The sequence below is a fragment of the Trachurus trachurus genome (assembly GCF_905171665.1).
Source record: "Trachurus trachurus genome assembly, chromosome: 15".
NCBI lineage: Eukaryota > Metazoa > Chordata > Actinopteri > Carangiformes > Carangidae > Trachurus > Trachurus trachurus.
In genome coordinates, this window is record NC_139906.1 from 15,401,223 (window position 1) to 15,417,729 (window position 16,507).

General features: G+C 40.5%; 3 protein-coding genes across 9 annotated transcripts in view; 1 reads left to right on the forward strand and 2 right to left on the reverse strand.

Annotated features, from left to right (window-relative positions):
• zcchc24 (zinc finger, CCHC domain containing 24) overlaps positions 1-6,322 on the forward strand; it is a 33,967-nt gene extending 27,645 nt beyond the window's left edge. The window contains exon 4 of the mRNA XM_083988340.1: positions 2,396-6,322. Coding sequence (XP_083844466.1) covers positions 2,396-2,509 — 114 coding nt within the window. The 3' untranslated portion in view covers positions 2,510-6,322. The remainder of the gene's footprint in view (positions 1-2,395) is intronic.
• A 2,021-nt stretch (positions 6,323-8,343) lies between these two features.
• On the reverse strand, positions 8,344-10,663 carry ppifa (peptidylprolyl isomerase Fa). Its single transcript, XM_083987942.1, has 6 exons — positions 10,421-10,663; positions 10,282-10,312; positions 10,101-10,189; positions 9,655-9,751; positions 8,911-8,986; positions 8,344-8,817 (listed from the first exon to the last, which is right to left on the reverse strand). The coding sequence occupies exons 1-6, from the start codon at positions 10,562-10,564 to the stop codon at positions 8,682-8,684; spliced, it is 573 nt and encodes a 190-aa protein (XP_083844068.1). The 5' UTR covers positions 10,565-10,663; the 3' UTR covers positions 8,344-8,681.
• A 2,282-nt stretch (positions 10,664-12,945) lies between these two features.
• zmiz1a (zinc finger, MIZ-type containing 1a) overlaps positions 12,946-16,507 on the reverse strand; it is a 100,622-nt gene continuing 97,060 nt past the window's right edge. For 6 of the 7 annotated variants that reach the window (XM_083987613.1, XM_083987614.1, XM_083987615.1 and 3 more), the window contains 3 exons: positions 16,094-16,290; positions 15,288-15,572; positions 12,946-15,006 (listed from right to left, as the gene is read on the reverse strand). In XM_083987613.1, coding sequence (XP_083843739.1) covers positions 14,899-15,006; positions 15,288-15,572; positions 16,094-16,290 — 590 coding nt within the window. In that variant the 3' untranslated portion in view covers positions 12,946-14,898. The remainder of the gene's footprint in view (positions 15,007-15,287; positions 15,573-16,093; positions 16,291-16,507) is intronic. The other variant, XM_083987616.1, reaches the window with a different exon arrangement.

Genomic DNA, 16,507 nt, shown 5'->3' on the forward strand with positions numbered 1-16,507 from the left:
AAATTAGGATTACTGCTTGAGGCCCTGCTCGTTCTCTGAATACCATGGCTGACCAAGCTCCACTCTGTTAACACTTACATGAAATGAAGCAGGAAAGGGACACTGCTCGACAAATTTGCTCTAAATGTCTGGCAAAAGCGTCTCAAAAAAACACGCACCGGAAAGTTAACGCAAGAATTTATTCCAAATCTCTTGTTTATGTATCTGCATCTTCATCGACGTGAGATCTCAACCAAGACTATTAACTAAAGCATGAGAAGCGTGAGTGGAAGACTGTGTTCACTTTGCCAGTACTTAAGCATTTCTTGTTCAAAACCATTTTGTTCCATGAAGCCCACTGGTGGGAAAACCTCTGTCTGTCCTCTGCCTTGCGGCAAAGCTGCACACAGGCAAGCAAATTCCCCCGCATTTGCAATGTCACCCACTTAACATATTTCCCCCCTGTCAGCATTTGAAATGGACCACTAACCTCTGTGTCCTCGAGTATCAAAGAGCACAGCCTCTCAGCACGCCCCCCTCCCTCCCTTTCCTCCCTCCCTGAGTATTTCCATGATTGAACTGAATACAGTATGCATTTTCCAATCTCATCCACATGTATAAAATATTTGTCCCTCTTGGCCGGGAAATATATTTCTTAAACGCCCAGTGCGTTTGGTGCGAGCCAGCCAAGGGTATAATTTCCACAGGGGATGATGAGGACATGCCCCCTTTACTTTTCAAACTGCTATTTCTGCCTCTCCATTCGGACAGCTTGAGTTTGATTTACTCTCTATAATCTCTAAAAAAGTGTCCCCCTGATGCTCAGCTGCCATAATCCAAGTCTTGAACTTGAGTTTTACTTTGCTGAACTTTGACACGTGAATTTCCACCATTGATCAAAAGTAAGACCTCCATGACAGCGCTGACCTTTGAGTGGTCACAATGGAGGAAGCTAATGTAGCTTATTAGCCATGGCTTCATCCATCTTTATTTAGCTGCCTGAGTCGGAGTATAAACTGCACCACAGGGGTCAATGGTACATACTATTTTTAAACAAATTGAATTATTATTAGCCCTTTAGTGACACAGCAAACAAACAACTGACAGTTAACACGGAAGGTTTCTGACTTGTGAGGAGTAGCTAGATGTCGCTTCAATCTTTGTTAAGCAACGTTTGCAGACTCCACAGCACTGCATATCTTTGGGAAAATAAACGACTGACAGAATTTACATGACTCTACAACTGGAACCACACACGAAGCTCGAGTAATACTTAAACAAGGCTTTCCTGCTGCTTTAGTGGTGTCTTTCAGTTGAGCAAATGTGTAGGGCAGTTATTGAGTAATGAGTTTGTTGTTTTCTCTTCTTGCAATTACTACTACTCTAAAAACAGTTTCATCTCAGCCTCAGTTCTTCACAAGTTCAACTACAAAAGAAATTTTAGGAAAAGTAAATTAAAAACACAGATGTAAGAGAGACATCGGAAACCAACCCTGCAACCTTGATTCAAACAAAAACCTAGCTTTGTTTTCATGATTCCTGCCCCTGTGCCAAACACATACTGAAAAAAACAGTTGCATGTTATTGATCGGCGTCTGTGAAATCTCTCTTTTCACTTCCCTCCAAATGGAAAGAGGTCAGACTGCAGCCTCAGCTCCAGACCTGACTCCCTTGAGCTTAAGCCTGTTGCTCAAGGACACTTCAGAAGGGAAGATGCCTGCAGCAAAGGCACTTGAACCCAACTCGCTCAAACCACTGAGGGGACCTAATAAAATATGCATCAGATTTTCCAGCTTTCCTCAAGGACCCAATGTCTTTGACACACCGATAGTAAAGTCTCGATACTTCCTGGCAGACTCATTAGTGGACGACTGAAATATCTCCTTGTAGTGACCCACGGTAACCTGGTTTCCTTTGGTTGGGCCGCTTGGAATAAATAACGGTTTTGTAAAAAAAAAAAAAAAAAAAAAAGTCTCTAACAAGACAAGAACAATGGATGAGAAATAAAATTTTCCAGACAGATTGTTAAAATAACCTCCTAACGTGTTGGCCCCTGATAGATCCCCTTTGTCCTCAATAATGCTTCCAAGACGGCCATCGCTGCAGCAGATCGGTGATATTTCCATACAGGTCATCATGATCAAATGCATGCTGGATCTTTTTCTTTAACACCAGGTTGTTAAAGTGCGCTGCAAGTTTCCAGAGCACATGGTGCGCTGCCATATCTCTGCAGCTAATTGTGTTTAGTGCACGTCTGGTCTGTGAAAAATATGGGCGTAAAGTTGGAGGCCAGAGTTGATGGGCGTATAGCAAGAGTTGAATCTGGTGCCAAATGAGCTGCTTGCAAAAACTGTGTGTGCTGCTTTCTCCAGCGTTTTAATATGACTCATTATTGCTCCTCTGTTTCTGTCCTCAGCGCCCTTTAGAGAAGCCGGACGGCCTGGATGTTTCTGACCAGAGTAAGGAGCACCCGCAACACCTGTGCGAGAAATGTAAAGTCCTGGGCTACTACTGCCGCCGTGTGCAATAATCATCTACTCAGAGTCAGAGAGCAACTTTTGTGTCCCAAGTGCTATCGCTCTTCCTCCATCAAGGCTGTTAACCCCTCCTCCCCAGGTTCCCCTCATCCCCTGCTCTGAAAACAACATGGCGTCCTTTCCTCCTCACATCTTCCCCTCTGTCTTTCAAAAGCCTCAAAATACAAATGTAGCTCTTCTTCTCTTTGAGGCCTTTCCTCCCCAACCACAGCCAATAAACCTGCTATCCCTCTTCTTAAAACCCCACCCTTGGAACACAGATTTTATTCATTATGCCTTTTTTTTCCATTGACAGTACTGATGATTACATCCAGGAATGAGAGGAATATATTAACTTAGGATCATATCTTGTAAAGTGCTCTTCATCAAACGCAAAAACAGCCAAAATCAGTGACTTTTTGTTTTTCGTGTCTCGTGTTATCAGAAACTATATAACCCCACTGATCCAACTCGATGTTTAACAACATCTAATTATTGTATTGTTGAATTCGCACCAGGCATATATTTCATTGGTGTCACTGACAGTATTGGTCTCAATAGATTACCTCACCTTGGCGTTTGTTGGCTTTGTGTTTACAGAGATCTGCCTTTCATTTCCCTGCCAAGTGAAGCATGTGCTAATGTGATGAACATTTAATGCGGGCCTCTCGCGATGGTTTAATGTACAGGAGGCCTGCGACGTCTTGCCGTATTAGGGTCAACAGCACATCTTATTATAACTGTGAATTAACCGAGGGATAAAGTGCCATACATCCCTAGCTTACATTTGGCCTATTTATTTTCTTGTTGTCTAGTGTGCAATTTGAATTTTAACTGGGACATAAAGAAATGTTTTTTTTTGTATGTTTGTATATCACATTATTGTGTGACTGCTTCCACGTGTCTTTAGAAACTACTGTAGGTTCAGTTATGTAGTCGCTCCTCGTCTAGATTTAGTGCGTTGCTAACGAATAAGGTTTCAGTCATCCTCCCGTAGTATTTTTGTTGCCACACAAATTCTCAATTATCTACAGTGTTAGGTAGGTATAGATGCTGCGTTCGTTTCAAATCACAGAAGGTCAACTGAGAAGGAGCTGTAGGAAAACAACAGTAGTTTCAGTAACAGTAATCTCGCCATCCACAGTCGAATATTCAGTTCTTTTCAAAGCAGTTGAAAGAATGAACTGCTCGCCATAATTTAATTAGGATTATGAAACATTACTTTAGAGGTTAAATTGTTCACATGTAAAGCCTGATTAGATTTTAAATGAGTAAAATACAAAGGAGATGTTTGTTTGGAAGAGGTTCACAGAGACATTTAAGATCACATTTTAGTGCCAATTGATGCCTGGCAGCCTTAGTGGAGTCAGTGAAGCTAAATGGAAACATTTCCAAAGGGCTTGCACCCTTCAAAACAATGTCCAACAGCTGATTGCTGCGTAAAGAGTGTCCAGAGGGAGGTGAAGCTTTGGAGAACTGCAATGATTTTTTTTTTTTTTTTAGGTTGGTTGAGAGAAACAAATATGCAGTAGAAGGGCTGACTTGTGATGTGGTGATGCTGAAGATTCAAGGATATATTGAAAGTGGTGATGAAGTTTACATTTGTATTCATTTTCATGGGGCCTACAATAACAAACCAATGTCTTTAAAGAGAGAGAAGTACATGTATCCTGTTTACATAGATCACTACGCAGACCTAAAGCACTACAGAGGAAATTAATGTAGTTTCAACTAGAAACCTGCCTTTCAAGGAACCTTGTTGTAAGAATTGTGAACTATTTTATACGTACTGTATTTCTAGCCTTATAGAAGCTGGTTGACTATATTTTATACTGTAACATACTGTATGTGCCTTAAAAAGATTGAAATCCCTCTGAAGCATCGAGACTAGGAGGCCATTAAAAAAATTAGGAAAAGACATATGGGGACAGGCTCAAAGGTGGAATAGTTTATGTGCATGTGGTAACTGTGGTGTATGAGTTTAATGCAGGTCCGATAAGTGACAAAGGACAGGAGAAGGTGTTCCTCTATTAGCGGTTTGTACTGGCATGGTGGGTGTTTGCTTCAACAAGGTTTGGTGAGTTGGAGGCGCAGGCTGAACCAGCACTCCCAGCTGGCAATAACAATGCTCCTGTGGTCTGTTGTCATGGAATATCAACAAAGACGTGATTTCTTAGTCAATCCTCACAACATAATGGAGTCGTGCACAAAACTGTGGACCTCACTCTTTGTTTTTTCTATCTATTGTTGTTATGTTTATCCAAGGAAGCGTGGGTTTTCTCAAGAAATATACATGGTCACTTGCCTTAGCGGGAGAGATTGCAGTGGCTGATAATGGTACCATACAGTCCTGGGAAATGATCATTCTGGGAAAATGATCATCTATTCCACCTCTAAGGTTAAAGGGGCACTCCAACGATTTACTACTGAAGTTCTACAAAGTCACGAGGCCTTCAAGAGACACTGAAGAAGAGGTGTCCTTAATTTCACCTAGTTGTAGGGCTTATTCATGGGTCCTACAGTTCCCAGTATGCCACTTCATAGCATCTGCCTAGTACACGCATATGTTTAAAACTCTACACCCCCAGTTTGTCATGCAGGCTTAATCTTAAAAATGTGTCCACGCCCAAGTGAAGATAACCTGATGACATCTCTATGACATCATCAGGGTTATTTCCTCAGACTTGACAAAGCTCCTGAAGAGCCACCGAAAGACATTACAACTGATTTAACCATCTGCTTGACTAAACTGAACTTCAGAAGTAAAACTAATGAAGTGCCACTTTAAAAGAAAGAATTGGCAATTGTGCAAAATCAGAATGATTATATCCCTTTTAGTCACTCCTGGGAACAATCCATACTTCCTACTGTTAATATCATCTTCCCTTTGCTTTGTGTGATGAGACTAACCTAACAGGTCTTTACATCTGAACCTTAATGTCAAACAATGTGGCTGCAGCAATGAGAGGAATAGATACCAATGATGCCTTATGAACTAACCTCATAAACATGTAACAGTGTAATTGTGATTCACAGAGTTCTGCTTAAATAGAAATGAGAAATCCTGTTGAAGAGTTTGATTCCGCCCAGAGACATGTTATCATATGAGGAGGCCATTTTAAATGGCAAATCAAGAGCCAATGGAAGCAGCTGATACAATACATTTGAAAAAAGAAGAAGAAATCACTGCTTTCAGACGTAGTGTCTTGAATTACATATACTTGACTTTTCTAGTACCTTTTCAGTTCAAATTTGTTATTTTCTATGAATGAGATGTGTATTTTGGAACACTTAATAGATGTTGAAAATTTTAAAGCAATCTGCAAAAACTCAAGAGTTATTTCCCTGACAAAGATAAGACTGTTTTATGTATATATTTGATGGCCATCATTTTCAAGGATATTAGCTCTTTTGAAGCGTTATGCAATATTGAAGCTTTTTTGTGTTTGTGAAGAAGGGCCTATTGCTGAGAAATAAACAAAGCTGGCAGTTTTTTTTTGTTTTGTTTATGTTTTACAAAAATCTGAGGGGTTATCCTGCAGAAATATTTATGGAAAGATTTTTTACAACACTTTTTGTATAGAATATGCAACAACGTTACACTAAAGAAGGAAATATTGATGTCTACATAGAATATTATTAAAAAAAACAGCTGGTACATAATTAATACCCTTTTTCAATTATAAGCCATTGTATTTTTGTGTTTTGTTTTATGATGTTATCAGTGTTGAATAACCCACAATGTTATTCAGTTGCTATCTGTAACTAATTGTGAGCTGCCATTTACATCCATAGAGTTGCATGTATTCATTTTGTAAACAGTAACTACAATATTATGAAGATATATTGTGTTAACATGCAGAAATCTTTTTTTTTCTTTATTAGTGACGGATACTCACCACTGTATAAGCACGTTAAACTGTGAGATGTAGTTTGCTTAAAGCAGCAATGACAAGAAACTATTATAAGATGTTACGGTGTTATTAGTAGTTTAGGGAGTGTATACTTTTTGTCAAGAAAGCGTGTGTGACAAAGAACTATTTTAGAGTTTGCATGTGCATGTGTTTGGTTTTGAAAGAAATATTATTTTGTGCAATGTATACTTATTTAAATACTTTATGGTAGTTCTCTTCAGTACATGCTGTTCTTAACGTTATCAGCAACTTCTGATTGTTATTAGTCGTGAAGTATTTCATTTACCGCTAGCGTAGCCTCTACGAATAATACATATTTACTGAATGTAATGTGTTAACACTTATGTGGTCAATTTGGAAAGTTATGTTTGTATTCTTTGCTGTCTGTATCACTTGAGATGTTTGTAATGCAATATTGCAATAATGTAATATTTGAATTGGACAGAACACAGGCGTGAGGTTGGGAAGACAATGATTTTGGGAAACAAGGACAGTCATGGTTAAGAGAGTAGACCACAGGTCTGTTTTTCATGTCCATAAAACGGCATTCCAAAATGTGCCTTATTTGTTAGTTGGGAAAACATTTTAGTTCTATAGAGCTGTCGAACGTTTGATGAATAAAAGTCATATTGAATTAGGACTGCTTGGATAATGTGGTTTTCATTTGTTTGGATCCTGTGCTGAGTTGTTGTAACCAGTAACTGGGAGGTGTTCGCTCAGGAGTTTGATTTCAGCCAAAAGCAACACATTGTTTTCTGAGCGCTCCCGTCCGTATAATATTCATTACAGCCAGTGTGCGTTTTCATCATCACCCTGTTCTGTGTCTCTGAGTGCGAGCTCGAAGCCTTACATAAGTGTATAGATTATGATAAAAAAGAAGTTTCCAAATGGATTATTCATGGCTGTTGTGTAACACCGGAGAAATAGGGACTTTTTCCTCACTCTCCATGAAAGTGCTGAAAGATAACAGACATGTTGAGCTGACAGAACTCCATGTCAACACTTTGGGTCAAGAAAACCAAAGCACGCAGAAAAAAGGGACACCCAGCTGACATGGGTGCTGCTTGATAAATGCAGACGTTTACTGCCATGAACCAGCTTGTACCAGTTGTAAAGATGTCATTGTTTTGCATGTGTATTAAACGTTGGCCGCAGCACTGCCGCCTCCCGAGCCAAGTTTCCATGCACAATATTGGACATGCATTCCAAATAACTAAAACTAAACCAGAGGGTGGGGACCCAAATTATATCAAGTTTGTTACAACATCTCGAGCTCAAACAGAGAGAGAGCTGCAAAAGTCTCTATAGCAACAATGTAATCTGAGAATTCAAACAAACGGTGGAAGGTCAGTGCGCATATGGTTTCATTTAGGGGCAAGAGCTGCTTTTTCACGTCGCTTCATTATTTACTTTCATAAAGTATTAGCTCGATAAGCAGCACCACCCAGTCTCTGGCCTTCAGACATGTCCTGGCCGCCTTTTCTCTCTCTCTCTCTCTCTCTCTCTCTCTCTCTCTCTCTCTCTCTCTCTCTCTCTCTCTCTCTCTCTCTCTCTCTCTCTCCTCTGTGTTTCAGATAAAGAGGCTGTGAAGGAAGAGCAGCCCACATACAAGCTTAAAGACATTTTCAGCTTTCTGTATGGTTCCACCAGATTAAATCGTCTGTGTCCGATGAAGCTATAGCCCACAGCTCTCGCATCTGTCCACTGCTTTCATGCGACACTTTCAGCTATACTGTGTAGGTGGATGTCACGTGATGTCACATCCTGACTCTGATGGACAGGAAGTCAGTGGTGCTGGAGAGGCGCTGTCTAAAAAAAGCTTCCTGGATCATTTCCAGGAAGCTTAAAACCAGAGGGGTTGGTGGCACATGAGAGCAAATGTCCTGTACTAAGACCAGAGCTTGTAAAATCTGAAAATACTCATTTATTTGGTGATAAATGGAGAGTAATTGAACAATAACATCTTTCTGGGTCAAGTTAAAACTTAGAAAAACAAGAGATCAGCAAGAAGAAAGATAAAAACGTGTCAGTGTAACTCCCAGTCTTTCCAAATAGCATTATTTATAAGCAAACGTGCAATAGAAACTTTTCATATCTGATTTTGAGTCATAATCAACAGCAGAAGTAGAAATGTCCGATTTTAGGGAAGAACAGGAACACCTGTGAGAGCTGCTCCTTGAAAGCATCATGAAAATGGGAGGACAGATAAAGTAAATAACCAAATGTCTGCACAGTGAGTCATCGCACAGAAGTCCATGTACGATCGTAGGTGTTATTTAATTTCCCCACAGTCAGTGACGACAATTTTTTTGATCACACCACCGTCGTGTAAACCAAAGGATTCCATCTGAGTGACCACGTCCATACCTTCCTTCACCTGCCCGAACACCACGTGTTTCCCGTCTAACCTGTCGAAACAGGGGACAAAATGTGACGTCAGCACGTGATGACTGACAACTGTGCTGAGATGACTGATTAAAAAAGTTCTACAAAATGTTTACCATTCGGTTTTAGTCGTACAGATGAAGAACTGGGAGCCGTTGGTGTTTGGCCCCGAGTTTGCCATGGAAAGAGTTCCTGCAGAGATCAAATAGAAGGCCAAATAAATCAATTAAATGTGATGCAGTCAACAAGATCTTGACCTCCTTTTACTACTGATTCAGTCCCATTCAGGCCTGACTGTAGCAAAAAATGAAGCATGACACACAAGTCAATAACAGGCTTAAGGGAAAAGGCCTGAATCTCTTCTCTGAATCTGACGCAGACCGAGATTATGCAACACTTTCAAATGAAGCTCCAAATGGTCAACATGTGGACGAAGTTTATTGAAGAACAGAGTTATTTTGATTAGTGCATGTTGACGCTCTAAAAAAGTAGGTCATTCACCTGGTGATTGCAAAATCCATATAGGCAGTAGTATTAAAGCTGCATGAGATTAGGCAGTGCCATCTAGTGGATAGGCAGCTGTACTTACCGTATGTCAAATTATATCTTTGGGAAGCATATAAAGTATGTCATGATACAAATAAGAGCTGCTATTTAGAATCATTTATCATATTAGTTAATCTGTTGATTAATGTTTTTGACTCTCTAATCAGATAATTTTTTCTGCCATTTGATTTATTTGACTCAAATGTGTTTTTTTAGGTAGTTAACAGTATATTAGCTTATAGATATGAAAACAAAGCTGTAAGCAATGGCTGCTTTAGTCCTCTAACTATGTAGGTGAAGCTTTGGACATTTACCTGGACTGGTGTGTTTTAATTTGAAGTTTTCATCTTTAAACGTTTTCCCATATATGGATTTCCCTCCTGTACCATTGTGATTAGTGAAATCTCCCCCCTGCAAAAACAAAGTACATCAATACACAACATGGCATACAATGTAATATGTGTATATATATATATATATATAAGACATAAATGCTCATGTAAAATCATATCTAATAGTTACATAATATGAAACCTCATTTGTTGACATCTACTGTATCATGTCTATCCAATACAAAAATGTATTTTTGCTTATATTTTAGACAGATGTTGTAGAAATATATATCTGCTCCATAGCTATATGTGAAAATACGGCAGATGAAGATGATGTGTACTGTACACACACAACTGACGGGACGAACTGACGAGCGTGTGTGTGTGGTGTACATAACTCTGTGAACACTGTGTCCACTGAATCTTACCTGACACATGAACTCTGGTACGATCCTGTGAAACACACAGCCCTTGTATCCAAAGCCATGTTCACCTGTGCACAGCGCTCTAAAGTTTTCTGTTAAAACACATGTAGTTTTATTAGCACCAGCAGGAGACCAAGGGGCAGTTCAGGTGGTTTTAACATTCAGTGGTCGCGGTTGAACGTACCTGCAGTCTTTGGCACCACATCTGCATTTAGCTGCAAAACAATAAACACTACATTCAAATTCACGGCTAAATGTTTTCATGAATGCACTGAGTGTGAGACATGCTGCAGGTCACAACACAACAGAGGCTAGCCGGCTACCTCGATCACTATCCTCCCCAAAGGCTCACCGTCCGCCTCCACGTCCAGAAACACGCGGGGGTTTGAGGCGGGACCGGACGACAGCAGCCGGGCAGCGGCGAGGCCCAGCGCGCTGAACCTCAGGCGGCTTCTGATCTGACTCATCGCTGCTGCATCGCTGCTGACGGGGCGAGCAGGAGGAGGAGGCCCAAGGCCATGGTTGCTGGCTGCTGCTGCTTCTGCTGCTGCTCGTCGCGCACGCTGCTGCGCTGCCGCTCAGCTGGTGTTTGCGTGTGACGTCAGAGCGACGTAACCTCGTAACTTTGCGTGGGGCGTGAAACGAAACAGCGACGCCATGCGCTCAGGAAGTATAAAACAGCACAAAGCCTCACTGCCGCAGTTTTATGAAAATTTCAACACTCAAATTAAAACTTTACACTAACCAGTCTCCATGACAACCGAGTCTTTATCATGAGCATTATTATTACGGTCTTTCGGGTACATTGATCTAATCAAGTCACAGAGAACAGTATGAAATCCTATGTTTTGTTTAACGGAAGCCCTTCAGGATTAATCACAAAATCGCTTGGAAGCCCACAGTAATTTTACAGCTTTAATCTCTGATTGGACTAATTAGGCTGACTGAGAAACAAGTCTGATGATTATTTGCAACAGTAATTGAATCAATCTACTTTCTCTCACTGTTGATTTCAGCTCAAAAGATAAGACATCATTTATGTTTTTCTACATTGAAATAATTATCTCTTCACTAACAGCCTATGAGTAAATGTGATGAAACGGACATTTTCGCCTATGATAGTTAACTTAAGTGATACAAATAGCATAATTAATTTTATTATTTAAATCTGTGCTGTAAACACAAGTGCAATGGGATTTAAATTGCCGTATTTTTGCAAATTCTATGTACTTCAGGCTGTATCCTAGGCTATTATGTATATAATATATGTATGTCAAAAGACACAGAGGCCATTAATTGTGTTTCATCTGAATACATATTTATTAGATAAATATTAGGATGTCACGTCATCTAACTACATACAGATTTGCAAGACTAAAAATCACAATGTTTTTCTGACCAGTTTAGAATATGAAATGATTGTACATAGAATGTACAAAACCAAAGAGACATCTGCCACCTGTAGTGCCAATCACTTCAGATTGTACCTTATAGCATACTTTGCCAAATTGCATAAAAATTATAAATTTGACAAAATTTTTTTACAAACTGTAAATTTGGAAACAACCCTTGAGAGCCACTCAAAGCTCACTGTCTCCAAGTCCCAATTATACCTCAAAAGGTTTTAATAATTTTTTTAGCACCTTTATAAAGTACACAGTTAATAGAGAAATACACAGAAGTTTAATATTACACAAACGAAAAATGTCTTTTTTTCTTGGAAACCCCACGTGGAGGGTCACATAAAGTATCTTACATAAATGAACAGGCGTGGTTAGAGAGGTCTGCACAGACGCAATCAAACACATTTTCCCAATTCAATGTCTGACAGGAGGATGCAAGCTTTACAAATTCTAAATACACTATGCACACTCCCCCTGGAGAAAATGAATACATTTCTGTTAACGTGTCTCTATTTGTCATTTACATTATGTACACGTATCCCTTACATCCCCAACTCCCACCCCCAGCCCTCTGCCACAACCTATCCTCGTAATGCAAGTTGGAGGGGTCCCCCCCTCAAGAAAAAAATTTAAATGTACAATATTAGTTGCATTTCTCTTTCAAATTCTCAACTCAATTTTCCTTGTCTGCAACCAGACAGTACAATTTGTGTCTTTCAAATTACAAGGTGTGATTTACAGTGAGTTACAGTTACACACTGTGTAGGGAAATAAAACATCCCAATGCGGCAGTGCATTGTCTTTAACAAACATATAAACAAACAAACAACATCTGATCCTTCAACTGTGTCATACGCGGGAGATTTCATCAACTCTGAAGACCAGTAAAGCCACATTTGGTTCTTCAAATTGATTACAAATCTCAAATGGGGGAACTTTTTCAGCATATAGTACGTTTTAAATTTAAATCGTTATTTAATTCATTGGTACTGCATAAAACTGTGTAAATCAAATTATACCTGTCATAAAAAAAACACTGGACAAAGATAATAACTTAAAACTCGAAACAATATAAAATGTGATGAAAATACACAAATGATATTCACACATTTTTCCTAGTATGGTTATCAAAAGCTCATTATCAGGCCTCAAATCAACTCAGAGGACATTTTGCACATTCTCACTTTAAATTAAGAGGAAGAGGTCACTTGTTCCAATAATATTAAAACAAATAACTGTTGGAGAAATTTGGACCTCTAAGCTGCAATCCTTTAGACAGAAAAAAACAGCTCATGTATATGTATGTGTGTGTATATATATATATATATATATATATATATATATATATATATATATATATATATATATATATATATATATATATATATATATATATATATATATATATATATATATATATATATATATATATGCACACACACGAAATAAAACAAGAATAACTCACAACTTGCCCACTGAATAATTCAAATATTCCTTTTTGCTGATGCATTGTCACAGGATAATGGAAAAACTGTACACAATACACAGGTAGTTAACACAAGGCCAGTGAGAGTGCATTTGGATCAATTCATTAGAATATTGGACTGGTTAGGGGGGGTTGAGTGTGAGTGTGTGTGCGTGTGTGTTTGTTTGTGAGTGTGTGTTGAGTGTTTGTGAGTGTGTTTGTGTGTGTGTGTGTGTGTGTGTGTGTGTGTGTGTGTGTGTGTGTGTGTGTGTGTGTGTGTGTGTGTGTAGTCCTTGACAGACATACAGTACCATGTAGTTGCAGTAATAGATAGGTACAGTACTGTACAGTCACAAAGTATTCACATAGGGTATATACAACAGCTCTGGAAACACTGTTGGATCATGCAGGATGTTTTTTCCCCCCCAAAAGATGCAGTTCAACAGTAACAAAACGACGAAAGGAAAGATCAGTACAATCACACAGACGTTTCTATAAAATACAGCGATTTAAAATGTTCTGTAGACGTCTGTAGGATGTTGAAATCCTGCTCTTGACACCAACATGATATCCAGGCCCAACCCTTACAAAAAGCATAGGACAACTTTGGTGATGTGGATCTGATTCATTTCAACGTGGGACAAAGATAAAACACATAAAAAAGGACAACAGTAAAAAGATGAATTTGAAATAAAATAAAATAATAAATAAAAACACGAGAAAATGATTTGATCAAGCACGTTTAGGCTGGACAAAGACAACAGGAGCTGTTGGCACACATGCACTTGTGAATAAAACGGTGCTGGATTTGCTGAGGACGAGCGAAAGAGTACAAACAAAAACAAACTGCAGACAGGGAGGAGAGGAAGAAGTGAGACAGCTCTCTGTGGGTTGTTTTATCTGACTTCCATTCAATATTTTCCTTCCCTCCTCCGTCTCAAACCGTCTCTCCCCACTGTCTTTCACAGACGCTCGCAGGCAAACAAAGGGGAACATGTAAACACACACACACAGACACGCATGTACAGTACGTACACACACACACACACACACACACACACACACACACACACACACTACATTGCACTACATGTGCGCTCTTTTCCTATGTTGACATTGGAGGACACTTTAGATCGTCCTCTCAGAGGCTCTGATTCTGGAGAGATCCAGTTATTCAACTGTCTCACACACATGCACACACCCCCCCCCACACACACACACACACACTGGGAAGTCTAGGGGCCAAAGATTTGGAATAACACATTTCCAACAGGATAAAAACACTCTTACAAGACAATGTTTCCCTTGGACTTATCTTTTTTTTTCACAAAAGGAAAATTATAATAAAAAACAAAACAAATAAACAAAACAAAACAAAACAAAGACAGAAAAACAATAAAAACAAAGCTACAACACTTATCCCTAGAGCCCACAAAGGCTCCGGTCTCCTCCGTGTTGTTACACATGATGATTATAGCTGCACAGTTTTCAGTTGAAAAGTCACAAATATCATATATGTATATATATAATATTACTTTAGTGCCCGCCAACATGGCTGTAAATGGCATGTCTCGAGTCAGAGGCGGTGGAACTGGTGCGTGGAATCTTTACAGGAGGAAAAATAAAGGAAGTACGGGGATGAGTGGCATTCCTGCTTTTCCCCTCCTTGGAGTTCCCAAAACAGGTGCCTCTTCGTTTTTTTTTTTCTTTTTTTGTCTTTTAGCCGGGGCTCCTATGCCGCACATTATCTGTTGAGAGATTGTGTACGTGTGTGCGCGCGCGTGAGCACAGGAAGCTGCTTGAAGTGTCGACCAGAGTTCGGTGAAGTGTCTGTGGACGGACAGTCAAACACGTCACCACTCCTGTAGGAGCAGGAAGGTTTCTGGAGAGAGAGAGGAGGAGGAGGAGGAGGAGGAGGAGAATTGGGGGGGGGCTAGTTGTTCTCAAAGAGGGAGAGAAGGTCGTCGCTGCTGTTGGCGGGAAGGTCAGGGGGGTCTAGGTAGGATAGTAGATCGTCTGGGTTGGCGAGCTCTGGAAGCAGCTGCGGAGAGAAAGGAAACAGAGAGACGATTAGCGGCGAGGCGACGTCGCACCGTCAACACATGTTTATCTTTGTGACGCCTGACGATGCTCGAGCGTCTCTTGAAAGCTAGCGCACACGTAAACACAGCTACCGCCGCTCAGAAGCGGTCTGAGCGGCAAACACAAACAAGAGCACATAGCAGAGAGAGAGAGAGAGAGAGAGAGATGAGAATAGCTGCAGCAGACAATGTTAGCTGTTAACAGGTAGCTTATGGGCGCACAAAGCTTTGACACACTTACATCCAGGGAGGGTTCAGGCATATCCTGGGCCCCCTGACCCATCTGTCCATCTGAGGAGGGGTTAAAGTTCAGATCGCTGTGGGGGTGACTGTTCTGCCCAGGCTGCTGCTGAGGCTGCGGCTGAGGCTGCGACTGGCGAAGCGACTGCGATGACTGGCCACTGTGATGCAAAGGCTGCCCTGACTGGCCACTGTGATGTAAGGGCGGCCCTGTTTGGCTGCCGGGGTGGGGAGACGCATGCAAGCTCTGCTGCATGGAGTTATGGGACTGATCGGGATGGGACATCTGCAAGGTGCGAGAGAGGAGGACAGAGAGCGAGAGAGATGGAGAGTGAAAAATAAGGAAGAGGAAACAGGGATAGAGAAAAAGAGAGTGAAGTAGAGTGTTAAGGTTTGTGTGTGTGTGTATGTGTGTTGTATGGGAAGAAGGAGAGGAAAAGCGAAAATGAGCTCCAGCGTGAATAATATGGAACAGGCCTTCTAAATGGAAGCTGTGATCAGCAGACATGTGCAGCTGCAACATTATACGGTGACATGAGCATGTGAGCATGACTGAGCACACATGCTGGCTACAGGCACAGGCTGCACCTTGTTCACAGAACAAATCTCACTCTCTTGTTTTCCCAGTGTGGCACAGATTGTCTAAAGATTCACTGAGGTAACAAGTAAAAGAACTTAGCAACGGATAAATAAAATGCATAAAATTTTAAATTCAGACTGAACTGAATCCTAATTTCAACCATAAATATACTTTCTAGATACAATGGTTTTTGAAAACAAGCAGCGCTGGGAGTTAACCCTACTTACTCCATCGTTCATGCCGTGGTTAAGGGGTTTGTCGTGGGGGAGGAGGCCACCCGGTCCATCTGGGGGATGAGAGAGCTGGGGGCCATGGATGAAGTCACTCATAGGGGGACCTCCACCACCTCCACCACCTCCAACTCCACCACCAGAGGGGTTCCCGTGAGGCATGTCAAAGTTTCCTTGGCTGTGGTAACTGTTGCCTTGAGCCACAAAAGAACAAACACTTTTCTTGTCAAAAGTTTGGCCTGTTTGACTTTTATGATAAATTCATGCTGTTGCAGAAAGTTACCTTCTTACATAACAGGATACACAAGTTCCACTTCTTTTCTTTTTTTACCGTTATGAAACTTTTATCAGAGCAATAAGCTGACAACATTTTAAAACAGGTTCGGCATAAAACTCTGCTTTAGGCTCTTT

Bases quoted from the DNA above. Each gene is read 5' to 3' on its own strand.
- ppifa (XM_083987942.1), bottom strand. From the start codon at position 10,564: ATGAGTCAGATCAGAAGCCGCCTGAGGTTCAGCGCGCTGGGCCTCGCC. The intron at 9,752-10,100 runs GTAAGATTCAGT...TTGTTTTTGCAG, and splicing joins TACCAGAGTTCATGTGTCAG to GGGGGAGATTTCACTAATCA. The intron at 8,987-9,654 runs GTAAATGTCCAA...TGATCTCTGCAG, and splicing joins ATTAAAACACACCAGTCCAG to GAACTCTTTCCATGGCAAAC.